Raw genomic sequence first — 20,780 nt, forward strand, 5'->3', positions numbered from 1 at the left:
TAATCTGTCATGATAATGTAGCTGGACTTCAACCTTAAATACAGCTTCATAAAGGCTTATGAAATAAAGGTTCACCTTATTACTTTCTACATTATCCCCTTCTTTCAATCTGAGAGGATCAATTTCACAGGATTTTGAGGATTCACATATCTGAAAAGAAAATTACTTTGAGTTAGTTTATTCTCTTCCTACATTTCTAGAAAACTATGCAAAAATATATTCCCAGTATATTTAGAAAAAGAGGTAAGTCATAAGAAGCTCAAAGTTCAATTATAAAAGGGCTTCAAAATACAATAACTTATTGAAGAAAACTAGAGAGAAATGTCAAGACATTTCCCAAGAGGTTAACCTCCTTCAAAATATCAGTGTGAGGACATTATCTAATGACACATATCACAATTCCTCTATGCCTTGGCAGACAGTCCTCACGAGCTGTTGAAGCCAAAACAATTCACCACCTGGTAGCCAATCTTTAGGAACAGGCCTCTTCAAACTTAGACTGATGAGATACAGGGATTGTACTGTATTTGGAGTTGGGGGGACCTGGATTCAAATCCCACTTCTGCTACCTACTTTCTAAGCCTAGTTCCTGGTACATAAAACGAAGAGGCTGAATTAAATACCCTCAAATGACACACACAGTCAGTTGTTGGACCTAAAGTCAAATCTTTCCAACAGTCTTCAAAATATTTAAAGAACTCTCATGTAGAAGTGAGATCAGGCTCATTCTGCTTTGTCCCAGACGGCAGAATGAGAAGCAATGCCCAGAAGCTTCAGGGAGGGCAATTTTGGCTCTGTGTAAGAAAAAGCACCTCAGTGATGAGAACTACTGAAGAAGGGAACTGACTTTTCCTCCTGAGAGGCTTAGATGAAAGGCTCCTTGTTGGGGATGTTGTAGAGGCAATTCCTGGACAGATACAGGTGAGACCAGAAGGCTTCTTGGATACCTCCCGGCTCTAAGAAAACTCAGTTCTGGAAGGATCTGCTACATAAGAAAGTGTTCCGTTGGCCCCACGGTCAAGAACCCAAGCACTGGCACTCACATGCCACAAGGAAGCATCAGAATAGAACTGTTGTGGGGGTTTAAGATCCTGATGAATTTAGCTTTCTGGATAGCTTCTTTAGTTTAAATAATATACTGGCGAATTTGGCTTTATAAAGCTTATGAAATAAAGGTTCACCTCTCTACATTATCCCCTTCTTTCAATCTGACAGCATCAATTCCTTTAGTTTAAATAGTACACCGGGGAATTTAACTCTCTGGATAACTTCTCTTTGGTCAATATATCACTTAATCAAGAGATTCTTCAAGTTCAGACAATTATTGGTAGTTACCACAATACCTCATCTAGGATAGGTTTTAATGTCACTTTCAGGTAGTGCCTTCCCACTATTTTCATCATCTCATCCAGACATCGAGTAGCCAAGGAATTTCCTCTAAAAATTGTGTTTGCATCTCTGGAATAAAAATATGCCCACGTTAATATCAACTTTAGTAAACAAATCATTTATGTTGGCAGATGTTGAATATTTAAACAGGGTCATATACTCAATTTGTAAAATTTACACCAGAAGAATAAAAATATACCTTTAGGTTCTTGATGTTTTAAGGATCTGTGCTGTTGTTATTGTGGGTGTATCTATAATTTTCTATAGATCCAAAATGCAAAATCCTTCATAATTTTTATAGAATGCTTCTGAGGGTTGCTCTTGTTGATAATGTGACATCCTAGAGTCAAGTAGTTTGTTACCAGGCCTGCCCAAACTTGAGCCCTTGCCAATTTAGTAGGACTTACTTACACGGTAGCTTGTGCTACTGTGGCATAATCAATGAATGAATCATTCAAAAAACATTTACTATGTAACTTTTAAGAACCAAGAGTTGCCACCATCTTTTCAGTCTCCCAGGTTTAAAACCTGAATATTTTTCTTGACTCTTCCCTTTCATTCACCCCACATATCCATTCAATTACCAAATGTCATTTCTAGCTTCACAACACTGCTCACACTCAACTATTCTCTCTGTTCAAATGGCCACCTACTAGCTCAGGTCCCCACCACCACTTGAGTGGATTACTTTGACAGCCTCCTAATTGGTCTCCTGGTCACTTCAATCCACTCCCTACACAGCACTTCTGACCATGTCACCTCCCCTACTCAATAAAATCTAGTGGCTCCCTATTGCCATAAGGATCTGACTCTATATGGTATTTAAAGCCCTTCACAATCTGGTCTCAACCTTTCTGAAAACACATGCCATGCAATTTCTCATCTCTGTGCCTCTGTATTAGCATGGAAAGGCAACCCGTCTTCACCTCCTCCTCTTAGAATCCCATGTTCTTCAAGACTCTGGTCAAACACTACCTTCTACACAAAGCCTTTCCTAATTCTCAGCTCTAAAGCTCACCATCCTCCACCCAAATTGTCTCGTATTTCTTTTGGACATATTTATTTATGTACATGCTGTCTCCTTTGAGACAACGTAAGATCCCTAAGCTTCTTTTTACTTTTGTAAAGCATGTAGCACAATGCTTGGCAGACAGTAGCAGTTTAAGAAATGCCTGTTAACTGAATAATGACGAGGCACTGAAGTACAACTTTATGGTAGGCGCGTCTTATACTTTGTCCAAAATGTAAATGTATAGCATTAAAAAAAGTTAACACAACCAACCATTAGGATATTATACTACTATTTAGGTATTACAGAACAACAAAAAAAGGGTAGATTTTACAAGTGAATATGTTAAGATTTAGTGGTGGAAAAGGGCAACTGTGTGAATCCTAAGAAAGGTTATCAGTTTCTGTTAAAATATGTGGAAGCACTTTGATAAAATAAGCCTAAAGCTTAGTCAATATAACAGTAATTGAATTACAAAAAAGCTGGCTTTGAGCAATTTTTTTTTGCAACTTTCTATAGGTGCCAACTACATCAGAAAAAACCAGAGAGTAATGTGAAAGGGTAGATTGCCAGGCTCAAGAATGTTGACAATTAATAGTTTATTAATATATAAAAAAGTCAAGTACTTACTGAGTATCCTTCAAGTCTAATTCAGCCACTGCAGTGGCAAAAGGAACAAACTTATTGTGGTGCAGCAGCAGTCGCACAAGAGGCAAAACAGCATCATACTTATCTCGACAAACTTCACCCAAAATGTAAGCAGCTGAGGAAGAGATAGGCTAGAACAGAGCAAAGTGAAAAAACTTATCATAAATAAAGTAAAAAAAAAGTAATGACTGCAAAAAACCCCTCAAAACTCAGCTGCATTTCTATATAATTATCACAAAATCAAAGTAGCAAAATCAGAAATGGAAACTATATTCCAAATAATTCCAAAATACATAAAGTATCTAGGGGTCAATCTACCATAAGCATATAAAAGACTTGTAAAGATTCAATTACAAAAGGCTCCTTAAAGAAATAAAGAACTTAAACAGTTGGAGGGATATTCAGTGCTCACAGTGAGGGTGTGCCAAGATAATAAAAATGACAATACTCTTGAAGTTAATTTACCCTTTTAATGCTATACCAATTAAATCACCAAAGGGATAGTTTATAAAATGTGATAAAATAATAACAAAGGTCATTTGGAAAAACAAAAAAATCTAGACTATCAAGGAAAATGATGAAGAAAAGGCAGGGAATAAAGGGAGAGGAGCGTATGTAGTAACTTAAACCAGACTATTAAGCTGCAGTCCTCAAACTAGCTGATACTGATTAAAGATGAAAGAGAGATCAATGAAACAGACTATACAAAAGAGAATCATAAACAATGGAACTCAATAACCCTGTGTTAGATAACATAAAATTAAGAAAAACTCCTTATGTGATAAAAACTGCTGAGAACAGTGAAAAGCAGTCTGGCAGAAATTAGGCTTAGACCAACACCTTACACTATATTCTACAATACACTACATTGTACAACATAATCCAAATGAAACTTTAACTATTAAAGAGCATACTCTGAAAAAATTAGAAGAGAAGCAGATCATATGCCTCTCACAGCTATGAGTAGGAGATATACTTTGTACAGATAACATTAAGACATCTAGGATAAGAAGAGAAACAGCTGGATAGGAAAAAAATCTGTTATCAAATCTCTCTGATAAGGGTTTGGTATCTGAGATATATAAACAATTAATAAATACAAATAAGACTAACAGCCTTTCTCCAATCGATACATGGTCAAAGAATATGAACAGTTTTTAAAAGAACCTGCAAAATATTCACAACTACATGAAAGAATGCTCCAAATCACTAATAATAAGAGGAAATATTAATTAAAACTCTGAGGTTTCAACTTGTACTTTGCAAATTGCCAAAGACGACCAAAAAATGGCAACAGTCAATGTTGGAGGGGCACACTAATATGCTGCTAATATGGAGCTTTGAAATGGCACAACCATTTTGGAAAGTAATTTGGAATTATGCCTATAAAGTGACTAAAATGTTCATAGCCTTTGAACTGGAGAATCTATTACTGGACTTATTCCTCAAAGAAACCATCTTAACAAGGTCCCCATATACAATTATTTATAGCAGCATATTTTTGTGACAGCAAAGACCTGGATACAAAGTTGATGTCCATCAAACATGTGGCCCATGAATGTAATGGAATATTACTGTGCTGTAAGAAATTAGGTGTGTGATGAATACAGAAGCATGGAAAGATCTACATGAACTGATGCAGAGTGAAGTAAGCAGAGCCAAGAAAACAATGCATAGTTACTATGACAATGTAAATGTTAAGACCTCCCTCTGCCATCCCTCCACACATCAAAGTGATAAAACCGGGGGGACGGAACCAAGACAGTAGCTAGAAAGCAGGGATGTTCCCAAAGCTCTCCCCCAGGACCCTCCAAACACCTATAAAAAAATGGCTCTGAACAAATTCTAGAACTGCAGAATCCATGAAATAGAAGAGGGAAGCAGGGCTCCAGCCCAGGATAGCCTGGATGGTCGCTGGATAAGGTTTATGGCACGGAGCTGGGAGCAGAGTGGAGCAGAGCCCAGCGTGGGCTGCACCCGGACCAACCAGACCAGGAGCCAGGCAGAACAGGCCCTAGCACACTGAATCAGTGAGCTGTGGCAGTTACCAGATTTCTCAACCCACAAACACCAAAGACAACAGAAAAGGTTAGTGGGAAAAAACTGCGGGGACAGAGTGAAAGGAGTTCGCAATTTGGCCACCTCCCTGGGGGCCGCAGAGGTGGTACAGCTACAGAACTACAGCTGCAGCTGCAGCTGCTTCCGGCACCAGGCCCACCTGGTGGGAGGAATTAAGTGGTGGATCAGAGCAGGAGTGCAGAGCCTGTTCAGATCTCAGTCGCGGTCCAGGTTGGCGGTTCTTGGGGGAGGAGTAGCACTGGTGTGGCAGAGCTTCCTGAGTAGAAAAAGCTCTTTAAACAACAGCGCAGCCCCTCAAGCTTGGAACAAAGTACTCTCTACAAGCAGTCACGAAAAACTCAAGCATCAAGTAAGTTGGCTGGGAACATGGCCAGGCAGCAAAAACACACTCAGATTCAGTATCAGACTTTGGAATCTTTCTTTGGTGACAAAGAAGAGCAAAACCTACTGCCAGAAGAAGTCAACAAAGTCAAAGAGCCTACATCAAAAGCCTCCAAGAAAAACATGAACTGGTCTCAGGCCATGGAAGAGCTCAAAAAGGATATGGCAAATCAAGTTAGAGAAGTAGAGGAAAAATTGGGAAAAGAAATGAGAGTGATGCGAGAAAACCATGAAAAACAAGTCAATGACTTGCTAAAGGAGACCCAAAAAAATATTGAAGAAAATAACACCTTAAAAAATAGACTAACTCAAATGGCAAAAGAGCTCCAGAAAGCCAATAAGGAGAAGCATGCCTTGAAAGGCAGAATTAGCCAAATGGAAAAGGAGGTCCAAAAGACCACTGAAGAAAATACTACCTTAAAAATTAGATTGGAGCAAGTAGAAGCTAGTGACCTTATGAGAAATCAAGATATTCTAAAACAGAACCAAAGAAATGAAAAAATGGAAGACAATGTCAAATATCTCATTGGAAAAACCACTGACCTGGAGAATAGATCCAGGAGAGATAATTTAAAAATTACTGGACTAACTGAAAGCCATAATCAAAAAAAGAGCCTAGATATCATCTTTCAAGAAATTATCAAGGAGATCTGCCCTGATATTCTAGAACCAGAGGGTAAAATAGACATTGAAAGAATCCACTGATTGCCTCCTGAAAAAGATCCCAAAAAGAAGACTCCTAGAAATATTGTGGCCAAATTCCAGAGCTCCCAGATCAAGGAGAAAATATTGCAAGCAGCCAGAAAGAAACAATTTGAGTATTGTGAAAACACAATCAGGATAACACAAGACCTAGCAGCTTCTACATTAAGGGGTCGAAGGACTTGGAATATGATATTCCAGAGGTCAGTGGAACCAGGATTAAAACCAAGAATCACCTACCCAGCAAAACTGAGTATCATGCTCCAAGGCAAAATATGGACTTTCAATAAAATAGAGGTCTTTCAAACTTTCTCAGTGAAAAGACCAAAGCTGAATAGAACATTTGACTTTCAAACACAAGAATCACGAGAAATATGAAAGGTAAACAAGAAAGAGAAATCATAAGGGACTTACTAAAGTTGAACTGCTTTGTTTACATTCCTACATGGAAAGGTGATGTGTATAATTCATGAGACCTCAGTATTAGGGTAGCTGAAGGGAATATACAGAGGGCACAGGGTGAGTTGAATATGAAGGGATGATATCTAAAAAAATAAAATTAAATTAAGGGATGAGAGAGGAATATATTGAGAGAGGGCGAAAGAGAGAAGCAGAATGGGGTAAATTATCTAGCAAGAAAAATCAGTTCTGTTGGAAGGGAAGAGGGGGGCAGGTGAGGGGGAATGAGTGAATCTTGCTCTTATCGGATTTGACCTGAGGAGGGAATAACATACACACTCAATTGGGTATCTTATCCCACATGAAAGGAGGAAGGAGATAAAAAAGGGGGGACGATAGAAGAGAGGGAAGATGGGGGAGGAGGTAATCAAAAGCAAACAGTTTAGAAAAAGGACAGGGTCAAGGGAGAAAACTGAACAAAGTGGGATAGGATAGGAAGGAGCAAAATATAGTTAGTCTTTCACAATATGAGTATTGAGGAAGGGTTTTACATAATGATACACAAGTGGCCTATGTTGAATTGCTTACCTTCTTAGGGAGGGTGGGTGGGGAGGGAAGAGGGGAGAGAATTTGGAACTCAAAGTTTTAAAAGCAGATGTTCCAAAAAAAAAGGTTTTGCATACAACTAGGAAATAAGATATACAGGCAATGGGGCATAGAAATCTACCTTGCCCTATAAGAAAGTAAGGGAAAAGGGGAGGGGGGGGAGTGGGGTGACAGAAGGGAGGGCCGACTGGGGAACAGGGCAATCAGAATATATGCCATCTTGGAGTGGGGGGGAGGGTAGAAATGGGGAGAAAATTTGTAATTCAAACTCTTGTGAAAATCAATGCTGAAAACGAAAAATATTAAATAAATAAATAAAAGCAAAAAAAGTGATAAAACATAAAGATCAAATAGGACTCAAAGGAAGAGCTTGGAGATGACAAGGCCCGCCCCACCCCCAAATGGAAGGTTTTGCAGGTGCTGCACATTCTGTTATGTTTTGGGACTTTTTAAATTATAGAACTCATGGTATAAAGATTGGCTATAGTCCTAAAAATACTTTTATATCAGCTGAAAGATAACAATATACAATTATTTTATGAAAATAATTTGTCAGGTCCTTCGCTCCTCTTCCCCCATTCAAATAAAGATGCTGTGTTAACTGTTTGTCATCACTGATCTCTTTAGGTTTGTCATCTTTACAGATTTTGTATGAGTCTGAGTTGGGAAATACAGCCTATTTTTAGGTCAATATTGTATCTAAATATACTTTTTGTGTTTCAGATCATTTATTCAATATTTGTTGACTATTTTTTTCAATATTTAAGCGAAAAAAAAAAAAAGAAGTTTAATTAATGTACCTGAACATCTGGGGATTTTAGCAGCAAACTTCTCAAAGGACCATAGTACTCCGAAGGAAGCACATAGTCTTCTGTATAGCATATGTATAATCTAAGTGACCCTAGGTCATCGGTTTTTGAAGACTTATTTCCATTGTCTCTTGGCTGTAGTAAGTACCTAAAGTAAAGAGTAAAAAGTTAATTCTTCATTAAAAATTCATCTTTAAGTTAGAAAATGTCATTTTCATTATGTTAATTAGAAGACTTTTTATACTAGTGTTGATCTCTAATATATAAATGGGAGTAAAGAATTTTTTTGTTTAGGAAAACAAAGGCAAGTCTTTTAGGTACAAAGATCAGGGTCTCAAAGAATGTGATTAGCATTTGGTCATTTAGTAGCTCCAGTAAAGAGACTGAAAGACAACATGCTTCTAAAATTCAGTGCATAATAAATAAGCAAGGAGAAATTCAGAACCATCTTTATCAACGTAATTTCTAAAAGAACAGACTTCATTTATAAATAGTTAATATAGTATACTTTAAGCAAATCCAATCTAGGAAAAATCTGGATTTATACAAAAGATAAATTAGGAAGGTACTTGTTTTTTTTTTCCTTTCTTTCTTTCTATTAGATTTTTTATTTTTAGTTTACAACACTTAGTTTTACATGTTTTTGAGTTTCAAATTTTCTTCCCTTCCCTCCTCTCCCCACTTCCCCCCCAAGACGGCATGCTGTCCAATATAGATTCTACATAAACCTTCGCATTAAAATTATTTACGCAATAGTCAAGTTGCAAAGAAGAATTATGACCAATGGAATGAATCATGAGAGAGAAGAAACAAAACCAAAATAAGAGAGCAAATAGTTTGCCTCAATCTGCATTCTGATTCCACAGTTCTTTCTCTGGATATAGCTAGCTTTTTCCATCATGAGTCTTTTGGAGCTGTCTTTGAGCCTTGTATTGCTGAGGCGAGCCAAGTCTATCAAAGTTAGTCATCACAGAATCAATATGTCTGTGGTTGTGTATAATGTTCTCTTGGTTCTGCTCCTCTCACTCAGCATCTGTGCTGGCAATCAAAATGGGCTCTTAGCACTCAGTTCAACCAAGTGCCCTTGAAGAGTTTGGCCTTTGTTTCCTTGATTAGATTGGGAGTCCTTGGTGATCTCCTTGCCTCAGGGGAGGGCCTAGTTTATATGGGTTTGAGTGGCATGTTTGGGACATCAGAGGCTTTTACAGCAAGTGGGTTTAAGTCGTCTCTTCGTGACGATTTTAGGTCAGGTGGGTGAATCACATGTGTGACTCACTCTTGACCCTGAAAAAGATATAAAACCAGGAGTTGGCTTTCTCTTTTTCGGAGCTCTGACCCAAAAGCAGTGGTGGCGTGTGTGACTCTGGGCCAGCATTTGTTATGAGCTCCTGGGCTGAACTTACATGTTGGTAACTATGAATTGTATTTGGCCTGTCTGTTGATGTTTGTAATTTGTTTGTATTTGCTCTGAAGTTCAGGGTGCTGGCTTTTTCCCCTGAACTAAGTGAATGGTGTTTGTATGCTGAATTAAAGTAAGCTTGTTAACCCCTAACATTGCTTTCCTTAGTAAAGCAGATCAAAAGAACCTGGGCTTTTGCAGTGTTCTGTGAGCTGGCTGTTGTTGGTTCTACACTCCCCACAGCTGCTGCTAGCCGGATTGTTGAAACAGCATCAGATCATATAGGTCTTTCTAGGTTATTATGAAGTCCATATCTTCCCCATTTCTTATAGCACAACAGTATTCCATTACATTCATAAACCACAACTTGTTCACCCATTCCCCAATTGATGGGCATCCCCTTGATTCCCAATTCTTTGCCACCACAAAAAGAGCAGCTATAAATATTTTGGTCCCTTTCCCAGGGAAGGTATTTGTTTTAAAAGAGAATTTTGCTTAACAAAAGGCTCCAGGGTAAAATAACCATTGTGAATCCCTAAGTCTATATGCAAACTATTTGATTTGTAAATAGCTTTTTAGGAACCACCTAATACATAAAGCCAAAGCAAAAAAAGAGTGCTAGGAACACCTATGGAATCTAAGGCATGCAAGGGCATCAGGAGATAGCTTTCTGGCATCAAACATAAAAATTCAGTAGTTATGCTTCCTCAAACTTTTTTACCATATCATCATAGTTTTCCATGTTTTAGAAAATTTGATAATAAAATGACTTAAATAATGAAATGATTAAAAAGGACAGGCAGAAGCAATGGGTAGGCTTTATCTCCTCATCCAAAAGTTGGTGTAGAAAGTAGCCCAGGTTAACAGAAGAAAATGATGCTAATGAAGTTTTAAGGGCCTCCCTGCTCCTTCCTAGTCTGCATTATCCTCAGGGAGCTGCAAGTCTTGGTTTGAAAAGTACAGTTTTAAAACTGTTATCAGTGAAATCACTAGGAACAAATACTTCAGCAGGCAAGTCCTCAGTAAATATCATTGTTTTGGACTGAGAAGATGAGACGTGTGCTGTGCTTGCTCACTGCTTTAGCTTCAGGAGGATCAGATACCCTAGAAAGTGTCCCAGAATAGTGGTTTGTTTTTTTTTAAAGTACTAACAGGGAGGGGAGAGAGGAGAGAAATTACTGCTTAGGTGGTACAGGGGCTCCTGTTGATGAACTGCCCCACTCAAAAAAATGAAACCAAAAAAAAGTTCCTGCTCATCAGAATTAACTTTGCTGAGCAGATAATTTGGATGAAACAGCAGTCACTTAAATAAGAAACACTGGACTATTCATGCCAGAAGGGATCACGCTCAAACATCTGAAAATCTAGACCTGTGATAACAGCAATTTAGGGAACTCCAGGAAGGAAGCTTCCTCCATCAGTGAAAACTAGCAGCTGCTCTGAACCTTGAGCCTCAGAGAGTTGACCAAGACAAGGCGATGGTCAGTGCCTGTAGGTGTCACAAAGGAAACCTGAACTCAGGCCTTCCTCAGTCTGGAGTCAGCTCTCTCTTACTAAACATATGACCACTGCAAAAAGCTCACTAATGAACCATTTATGAGACCAGTGTGAACTACCAGTGGCCTCAATTAGAGTTAAAAGAGGAAATTTTTATCGATCTATCATGAATGAAATCTATTACAAAAAGGAAAGTCATCTACCAAGTAAGTCAAATGAGATAAGACATGGCCAGAGCTTAGGGAAGTTGTACGGGAAGTAAGATGTAGCTTTTGAGTTAATGCCTCTGTGTTCCATAATTTGAAATTTTAGTTAGACCCAAACAGGTTACAGGTTTGAAGGCCTATAAACTTCTGTTTGGAACTAGTTTTCTTGTAGTACTAGATCAAGACCAATGGTCTGTCTCAGTCTAGCCCACAAAGTTCTACTTAACCCATAATGTACCTTAATCGTGTCACATACACACGTCTATACAGAGACATACGATGACAAGCCTTTGTATCAGCATAAGACATGCATAGTCCTTTCTTCACAAGAACTCTTTCACAAAGGATGCCAGTCCAAGTATTACTGCTCTAATCTGATATATGAGAACTGAGGCTGAGGGTTTCCGTCACTTGCTCAGGGTCCCCCAGCTCTTCACTGGTCTCGGGCAGCATTTTCTAACTCCAAAGTCCGCTCTCTTTTTCTTGCTACATATCACTCCTTCTATAGGAAACGCATCGTAGTCCCAACCTGGGATTCTAGATGCACATTCCTTCCCTTCCACCCCCATGCTGAAGAATTGAAAACATTTTCTACCCACATCTCACCCACTAGTCAGGCAGTCTGAAACAATCACGCTTGGCTCCAATGGGCAGTAGAGCAGGGAAGGGGCTCTGTCTGGTAGGGACAGACAGAGGTGGTGGTGGTGGTAGGTATAACATCCTGCTGATAGAAGTGCCCAGGACCATTTCTTGGTTCCTACTCTCCCTATTCTTTCCTTTTACAGGCTCCAGAGACTGGACTACCTGGCTACCTCCTGCTTCTGACCCGTTTCCTTCCTTAGTCTGCCTTGAAACAGAACGCATTGTCTCGTGTCTCTCCTAAATTTCTATCCCTGAGTAAGTACAAAGTCCCTTTGAGAGTTTTTTATTGCTACTAACACAGGGAGAATAGAAATAAAAATGGCACCATTAGGCTCTGTAGAGGATCTATAAAGGACCTCAGAAGCCATCAAAGAATCTAAGGCCCAGTGAGTCAAGCAACTTCCAAGGTCACATGGACATTTGAGAATAACTTGTCTCAAGTCCTCTGACTCCAAATCTACCTCTGTGGCATTTATTACTGCTGTGCTGTTGTTTAGTAGTTTCAGTCACGTCCGACTCTTCGGGGCCCCATTTGGGGTTTTCTTAGCAAAGATCCTAGAGTGGTTTGCTATTTCCTTCTCCTGCTCATTTTCCAGATGAGGAAACTGAGGCAAAGAGGGTGAAGTGACCTGCCCAGGGTCACACAGCAAGTAAGTAAGCATCTGAGGTCATATCTGAACTCAGGAAGATGAGACTTCCTGACTCTGGGCCCAGCACTACATGCACCGTGGTTCCCCCCCCCCTGCCCACTTACTTCATCCTTCCCCTTTCTTTCACTTTAGGCTCCAGGGCACGTAGGTGCTAAAGGAGAAATTAAGTATACAAAAGAGGGGAGGATAAACTCTATCTATATTTCAAAGGAGTCATCTAGATACCAGGAGAGTGAAAGCAGGAGTCCAAGCAGGAAGGTGAGGAAATGGGGCAGAGCCCACCTCTGACCCACCCAGGGACAAGAAATCAACACTGCTGAAGTGTTGTAGCCAGTGCAGGCAGGAGAAGGTTCTGAAGCTTCCGCTGGCGGGAAAGGGAAGGTCCTAGAAATACCAGCCACTCCTGAGAAACTCTTCTGCCTTTGTACTAAATCAGAAGAAACTTTAAGTTGTGACTACTAAGCCACAAGTTGCTTTATTATAAGAAGCAGCCCCTGCTCACATCTTTGGTTCCTCGTAAGCTCTCAGGACAGAGCTGGTCATATCAACCTTGAAGGAAAGAGAAATCACTTTTAAGTTTTGAAACATCAAGTCTTTACAGCATAAACTGAAGTGAAAAGGAGAAAAATAAAACACTTTATGATCCAAACGTTATAGAAGATGGAAAACTACAGGTTTAGAGTGGACTCATGAAAACGAATTATTTGACTGTCATTTCCTGCTTCTTAAAGGTTATCCATCAATGGATTTCCATTAATGAGAGGTTTGCTGCCATAATCTAAATTCAAATTGAAAAAGAACAAGAAAATGAACTAAAATAAGACAAAGGACATGTTCTGACACAAAAGAGAGGCAAAAATTAAACATGCCCGATACTCAAAGCTTTCTTGAAAGGAGATGAAATCACATTTAGTTTTATTATAAATAGTTAATGGATGTTTTTCTTTTGAAAGCATAAAGTTTGTCATAATGACTAACGTGCTTCTCACAATGCCTTTTTAATACTAACATGGAACGACCAAGCTGGACCTATCAATCTTGTTCTACCTATTTGCCCTTTATACACACAACCAATATACATACACACAACCACACAATTAATCCTACTCTGATTCTTTTCTTCTTCCTACCCCAAAGGGTAAGATCCTAATCAAAAGCATATTTATTTTATACACAAGGAATTCTGTAGGATAATAGAAAAGAGTTGGAAGGCATCTGAGTGATTCTTGAATTCATACTTCTCATACTGATAAGAACATTGAGGGACGGCATTATAAACTGAATTGTTCAAGATCAAAGAGGCATTGGATGGGATGTGAACTTGTGGCCTCTGACTCCAAATCTAGAATTCTTTCCACCAGGCCATACTGCCTCTCTATGGAAAAGCTCTGTTAGAACATATGTGCTTTTGTGAATTCTTAGGGTTGTTAGGTTATATAAAGTCTTCTGTCTTTATCAGAAGTGGCTTCATATAAGAAGACACGGTTAATTTGGGTTCTGGGATGAAATGAATATGCTCTGTTCATGGTAAAGCACAGCATTATGGAGAGAGATTCAAATTCTCAGCTGAAGTTCTATTCGGACATGTACAGAATGATTTAAGCACTTAATTCATCTTCCAGCAAGTGGTAAGAATGTATTCTGGTCCTAGCTATACCACTAAGTCATTATACTTGTCTGGGCCTGAGATCTCATTTTTAAAACAAAAAGTTGATTGATTCTAGATTTCTTTTTTTTTTTACATTTAGTTTTTATATTTTCTTCATCTCTCCCTGTCTCCCTAGCCTTTTCCCCCACCTAGAGAGCCATCCCTTTTCACAAAGAACAAAAAGAAAGAGGAGATCCAGCTCAGTGACATGAACTGACATAACCACCACAACAGGCACCTTCGGTGGTGTTCCATGTCCACAGGCTTGGGACAGAGACTCCTAAGTCTGAAGGCTCCTTGTAGTTTTAAAATTCTATTGAATATCTGCAGAGCTAATGATTACAGAAAAAGTTATCTCATAAGCAGCATAAACAGACAATTCAGAAGAAGAACTCACATCAAACAAAGGAAGAGGCAATTAATGCTAGAAGCATGATTTTATTATTTGAGAACTAAGATTAAAATTCTCACTGAAGAAACAGCTGAGAAACAATGTTGCAACGGTTGGTTCTATCTAGCAACTTATATATAATAAAAACCCAGGAAATAGATATAGGTACTTTCCAAATATGAGAATTAAATTTCTGAAAATAATTACATCTCTTACTTTGAAGGTAGGTATAGAGACATCTGAAATCCTATGAAAAGGTACGGAAATAAATCACTGAGAAAAAAATCTTTTAGTGTTTAACATGTGCAAATCAGAATTCCTGGGTTGTCGTGCTATTAAAATAACCTCCACAAGAGGATGCTGTGGGACTGAAAATGGAAAAAGGAGCTCTAACCAATCATGGTATTTTTGTATTGGATTGAATAACTGATGTAACAGGAAGTTCTGTTCATTTACGGATCTGTATCCCTATCAATTAGCAAATGCTCAGATTTCACCTACTCTAGCAATACTTTTAGCCTGAATATTTCTGCGGGATTAGTTATTTTTTAAGGTTTGCTTCTGCATTTCCTATCACATGGGCTCATGACAGTATATCCTCCTTCCTGAGCCTTGGAAGGGCTACAGGATAGACTTCTCAGCCTGGTCATTAAAAGGGTGTGGAAGTCTTACCTGGGGGGATCGTTTTGCTCCCTAACTATCCTGCTGGTTTAGAAATAATCAATGGCTGGAAAAGTTAGGGGCTGTCATGAGGCAGAACTACAATCGCTCCCAGATTAGCATTCGGTTCTTGGAATTCATTGGTAAGAACAGGCAGCTCCCTATAGGCAGCCAGCTGGCTCAGTGGGTAGCAATGGGCCCAGAGTCAAGAAGACCCGAGCTCAGATCTGAGCCAGTCATTTCACCTGTCGGCCTCAAGTCTTCTCAGACGCAAAATGGGGCAATAATAGCGCCTACCTCTCCCAAGGGTGAGGAGCAAATGAGATAATATTTGTAAAGTGCCTGGCACATTGTAGGCATTTAATAAAGATCTGCTTCCTTCCCTTCTTCAGCAAGTGGAAGCTTTTGCATATGTGATGGCTGAAGGAAGGAGGGTCACTATTCCTTAGAACAAATGTGTAACTAAAGTTATGAATACCTTAAGTTTTTAATCCTGTTAATTACATTTCTGTTTCCTGAAAGATAACCTGCACAGATAATCCTTCCCAATATTATTATGGAACCAGTGGTTCCCTTTTTCTTGTCAAGCAAGCTCCATCTGGGATTTGGGGCCCTCAGCAATCTGGTACCACCCTACTTTCCCAACCTATCTTCTCCTCCATACTCTTCTGCCAATCCAAACTGCCTGCCAAACCCCGGACACTCTACACTTCCTGTCTCCTACCCTGGTTCACAAAATTCCCCATGTATGGAATGTCCTTCCACTGCCCGGGCTGAACTGCTGCCTGCCCTTTAGTGCCTAAGATCTCCCATAAAGCCTTCCCTGACGATTCCCCAGGGGCCAATAACCCTCCTTCCCCAATGGATCATCTAGTCTGCTCCTGGTAATGGGCTTTTCTATGCTACAGGTATTTGTGCAAATGCCGAATCACCCTGTGAATGGTAAATTCCATAAGAAAAGAGATTGTGTCCTATCTAGATCTTGCTTTGAAAGCACAATTCTCTCTACACACAGTAGAAACTTAATAAATGTTGGCTAAACTCGTTTTGAGAAAGAGAGCTGGGAAAGGGTGTGAAGCAGAGGTGAGGCACCTCTGACTCCTCTAAGTCCAGCATTAGGAGAACAATGACACATTTCTAGAATTAACTTGGCAAATTGAACAAATGGAGTCCCCAACAGCCATCTTTTCAGCCAGATTTCACATCCTTCCCCTTCATGCAGGATATGCTCCAGGCACACAGGCCCTGGGGGCTGCTTCCCTAAGAAATCCCTTGCTTGCTTCAAGGTTAAGCTCGGCTGCAACCTCCTACAGCCAACCTCTCTGGACTTCTCTAGTTGTTACTGGTCTTTTCCTCCCTCAGAATATCTTGTCTTTACATCCCTAGTACATGTTTTTATTTGTGTCTTTGTCCCCCAGGCTTTAGCACAACAACTTAAACATAGAAGCTTAACCAATGCCAGGTGAGTGAGTGGCAAAGAAATGTAAGGCAAAGTCTTTCATTTTCTTTTTTAATAATGTAAGAGAAGATTTTATGAAATGTCAAAGGATCTAAATTGTCTAAACAGAAAAAAATGGAGATTGAAAAACCCAACTAACCAAAGCATTATTTGAAATCTACAAGAAACAAACTCTGAAGATAAATAAGCAAGTATGTTTATGTACACAGCATTACCTGGGGAAGCACAAAAACGAATGATTACGAGGTATGGAAAGTGTCGACAATTTATAAAAACAGGATGACTGTCAGATTGAGGATATAAATTAACTACAAACAGGAAGTTGACAACAAACTTCTTATTACTTACTGAGGCTACAGTAACTTCCGATCCTGACCACATCATAGGCTCTAATAAGTCATTCTAACTGAATCCAAAAAGGGAAAAATAGAAGAGAAAACAAGGGCTTTTTTGAAGAAAACTTCTGTAAACAACAGTTTTTTTAACAAAAGCGTTGACATGACTTAATGACAGACAACTGAGGTCACCAGACTGTCCCAGACCATTAGCTTGTCTGTTCTTACCAGGCTTGATGAGAGGAATCATTTCTTAACACCTTCACGGGAACTTTGATCTCTCCCAGAAAATTATCAGCCAAATTTCCATTGTTCCATAAATCAACCCTGAAAATTGAAAACCAATTTGTTTATTTTTTCAAATGTAAGAAGATACATGCCACAAAATAGCTTCAAACTATCACAGCATTAATTTTACATGCTCAAAGTAGGAGATGTTAGCACTGTCATATATAGCTATCTAGAAAACAGAAAAAAACGCTGTAGTGGCTTTTATTTAGAAACAAAGAAAGCAACAATTTGTCAAAATTTAAAGCATAAATAAAATAGCTGTCATTTAAATTTGTGCTCTTTTTACCTGCAGAAATCAGGGCTACAGTGATTTTGTTGGATTTGAGAAAAGAAACATGAATAAAAATACTGTAATTTCTCTCAAGTAGCTACAATCAATATTTAAATATAGCAAATTCAGTAGCATACATTATCTGTATATTTTAATTACACGATTAATACTTTTAAAATGAACACACCATTAACACCACACTTATATTATACATGCATTTACAAAAACTTATTCTCTTACCAAGCAATAGCTAAAATATTTAAGACCTAAGAAAGGTAAGCGACTCCAAACACATGCACCTGGTTTAGTTATCTTACTGTCCATCTTACCTCACTGACATTTCTGTTAGACAGCAGATATGTTAAGACGAACAAGACAATTAATTCTTGAATGTAGTATTATTGTTTTTCTAAATAATCTTTGCATCTATAATGTTATAATTAAAAAACAAAAAGGTAATAAAATTTGAAGTAACAAAAATAAAAATGTTCTAGAAGGCAATTTTGGTGGATATCTGTAAAATAATATATACCTTGAGTACTGCTTTGTAAAAAAAAAAAACTTTAAAATAAAAAACTAAAATCTAAAGAAGAAACTTTTAGAAGGAAAAAAACCCTTTTGAATTAAAAGCTTGTGAACAGACTTGTTATTTCGGGGGTGTGGGAGACTCTTGGTATGGAGACTGCTTCTATGATGTAGCGCACCAACCCCTCAGTCCCTTATAGTCTTCAGGAGCTGCCTGGGGGAACTGAGAGGCCGTGCCTGGGCCTTGGTTGCACAGAGTAGGGGTCATGGCTCCAAGTACCCTCTAGTTACTCTATCACATTTCCTCTCTTTCTTATAAACTAAAAAGCAAGATGAACTGTTGTCAACAATCTAATAATTTTTAGTAAACATGGAAGCAACTTGGTTTCAATGGCAATAAATACATTAACACTCTACTTGTTCAAAGAGCTATGAATGGAAGTCAGTAAGTATAGCAAATTCTTACTTTTAATGGAAAGGATTTCCCTAGGATACATATATTTTTATATACCCTTATTACACTGTCTGAATACATAGTATTTCTATAGTTTTCACAAGATACAGTTGGCAATTCTTTTGTTTAGGTTTCTGAAATTATTTTGAAGATAGACTTAAAACTCACCTTAGTTACTGAATCTCTCTTGTATATTAAGATTTTACAACTTCACCAGTAATAAATTTTTCTTTAAATGCATGAAGACAGTAAATCTCTATGACATCAAGAAACATACCTGATTTCTAGCTTTTCAATGTCTTCCTCCTCTACCTGAAACTGGGATTTTTTGGTGTAGCTACTAGACCTGGTTACCTGTAAAATAAAATTCTTCAACAAATATCCTTTACAAATTCAAAAGTTTTCCCTTCCCACATCCTTTCTTGTATAAGATACTTTCAAATGATGTACTATTCTGAATACAAATATGGAGAAAATTTTATCAGCCCCATTCTTTGCTCAAAAGCTGAAACTAAAAACAATAATGAAAGAGATAAGTAAGAGGGAGATCGGGATTACACTCCTAAAATAAATGGGAAACATTCTGTATTTGATGCATTTCTCTCTACATACAGTCTCCCCTATCTTGGTTTCACCCTTTCCTATTCCTCCAATTATTATATCTATGTGCACAATCCTCATCCATGTCCGACCAAAAAAGAAAGACTGAAATAAACGAAACTCTCTAAAGCATTAGTATTTCAATTTCCCATGTCATTCACGGTAAGTAATGATCATATAATTTTGCTTCCTTAAAAATGATAATCATCCTTACAATAGAGTCTGTGGAACTTAAAGGTGTGAAATACTAAGACCAATTCTCAATATTAAAAACAAACAACCCGAGTACAGTTATACAGAAAGTTACCTACCTCAAAATAAAAGATTTCATTAAACTGTGGATTGCTTGTTTTCTTCTTTACTTTTGTCTTCTTCTGGTCATTCCTGTTCCAATGTGGCAAAGTTTTACTTTGTAGAACTTAAAAGTACACAATTATAAAACAACCTATTTTCAACTAGGGAACTCTTTGCTTAACTTTTAAAATCAATGGGAAACTCCAGATGAGAATAAAAATTCTTACATTCTTGTAGTTAGAAATATTACCTGAGGGTAATTCATGAACAGAACAGTTACTTCTTCAAGAGGACTGAGAGAAAGGTGGCTTGGTATAGTGGAAAGAGCCCTGTGAAGTTGGAGCTGATAGAGATTCAAATCCTGCCTTTGTGACTTTGAGTGAGTCACCTGACATCTTTGGACTTTGGTTCCTTTGTGTGTAAATGCAAAGACTGGACAAGAAAGCCTCTGAGCAACTGTATACAAGTCTGGCAGAATTTAAGAACACAGCAGTGTGATCTTCCTTTGCCCTGTTTACATGCCATATCTACATTTGACGTCTAGACCGATTTTTCAGTAGACAGCATGATAGAGGCAGTAGCAATGGTAGCTACAAACTATTAAAAGAACTAGAAGAAGCTCTCCAGTGAAGTGAGCAGACTCTATCTAGGGAGGTCTTAGAAGTTCATGGATAGGAATCAATAGGAATCACAGCAGTCTTTGCATTTATATCTCTACTGCCCAGCACGAGGCCTGGCACATAACAGGCACTTAACTAATACAAGTTGGATTGATAGAGAAGCCACGGATGGACCACTCTCCATGCTGATAAGATGGTGATGAGGATGAGGCATGGGTTGGTTACCTGTCAACTCTGCTAAAGTACAACCTAAGTGAGAGCAAAACAATTTTATAATGTGACATATACCAAACGATGTCTGGCAAGCATCAATCAACAAAAGAAAACTCAAATATGTTTAAGTCCATATACTGGCATTACAGGATTACATCTACTTTGGTAACTTAGTGGTATAATTGCAGATTTTAAAATAAACATAACTACATTTAAGTAGATATGATTCAGGTTTAAAATTTAGTTTTGGATTTCTTTGTCCCCTGGTCTTTTTTCATGTGAATAGCGATTTGTACAAAAAAAAAGCCACAAAAAGAACATCAAAGGAACCTAGCAGTGCCTCCATTTGTAAAGCAACATTCTATGTGCAATTATGGGTTAATTTTGTGAATATAATTTTTTTTCCCCTTTAGGTCAGGACTACCACATACCCAATACAGTGTACATATGCAGGTGTGCTCAATGCATTAGTAAGGGTAATTACACAAATCTGAATTTAATTAAGATAATAACATATTTAATATGTATAATTATAAATTGCATTTGAAATAATTTTCCCTTCAGAAAAAGGAATTCCTGCAAATTTCCTTTAAATTCCTTTAT

At 38.2% G+C, this 20,780-nt stretch overlaps 1 protein-coding gene across 2 annotated transcripts in view; it reads right to left on the reverse strand.

Moving 5' to 3' along the window:
- Window positions 1-20,780, reverse strand: part of RASA2 (RAS p21 protein activator 2) — a 142,412-nt gene that overhangs the window by 33,431 nt on the left and 88,201 nt on the right. For both annotated transcript variants that reach the window (XM_036757558.1, XM_036757559.1), the window contains 7 exons: window positions 19,362-19,434; window positions 18,728-18,804; window positions 17,138-17,236; window positions 8,014-8,170; window positions 3,029-3,177; window positions 1,344-1,458; window positions 76-150 (listed from right to left, as the gene is read on the reverse strand). In XM_036757558.1, the coding sequence (XP_036613453.1) occupies window positions 76-150; window positions 1,344-1,458; window positions 3,029-3,177; window positions 8,014-8,170; window positions 17,138-17,236; window positions 18,728-18,804; window positions 19,362-19,434 (745 nt within the window). The remainder of the gene's footprint in view (window positions 1-75; window positions 151-1,343; window positions 1,459-3,028; window positions 3,178-8,013; window positions 8,171-17,137; window positions 17,237-18,727; window positions 18,805-19,361; window positions 19,435-20,780) is intronic.

This window comes from Trichosurus vulpecula, chromosome 4 (genome assembly GCF_011100635.1).
Source record: "Trichosurus vulpecula isolate mTriVul1 chromosome 4, mTriVul1.pri, whole genome shotgun sequence".
In the NCBI taxonomy this organism is placed as follows: Eukaryota; Metazoa; Chordata; class Mammalia; order Diprotodontia; family Phalangeridae; genus Trichosurus; species Trichosurus vulpecula.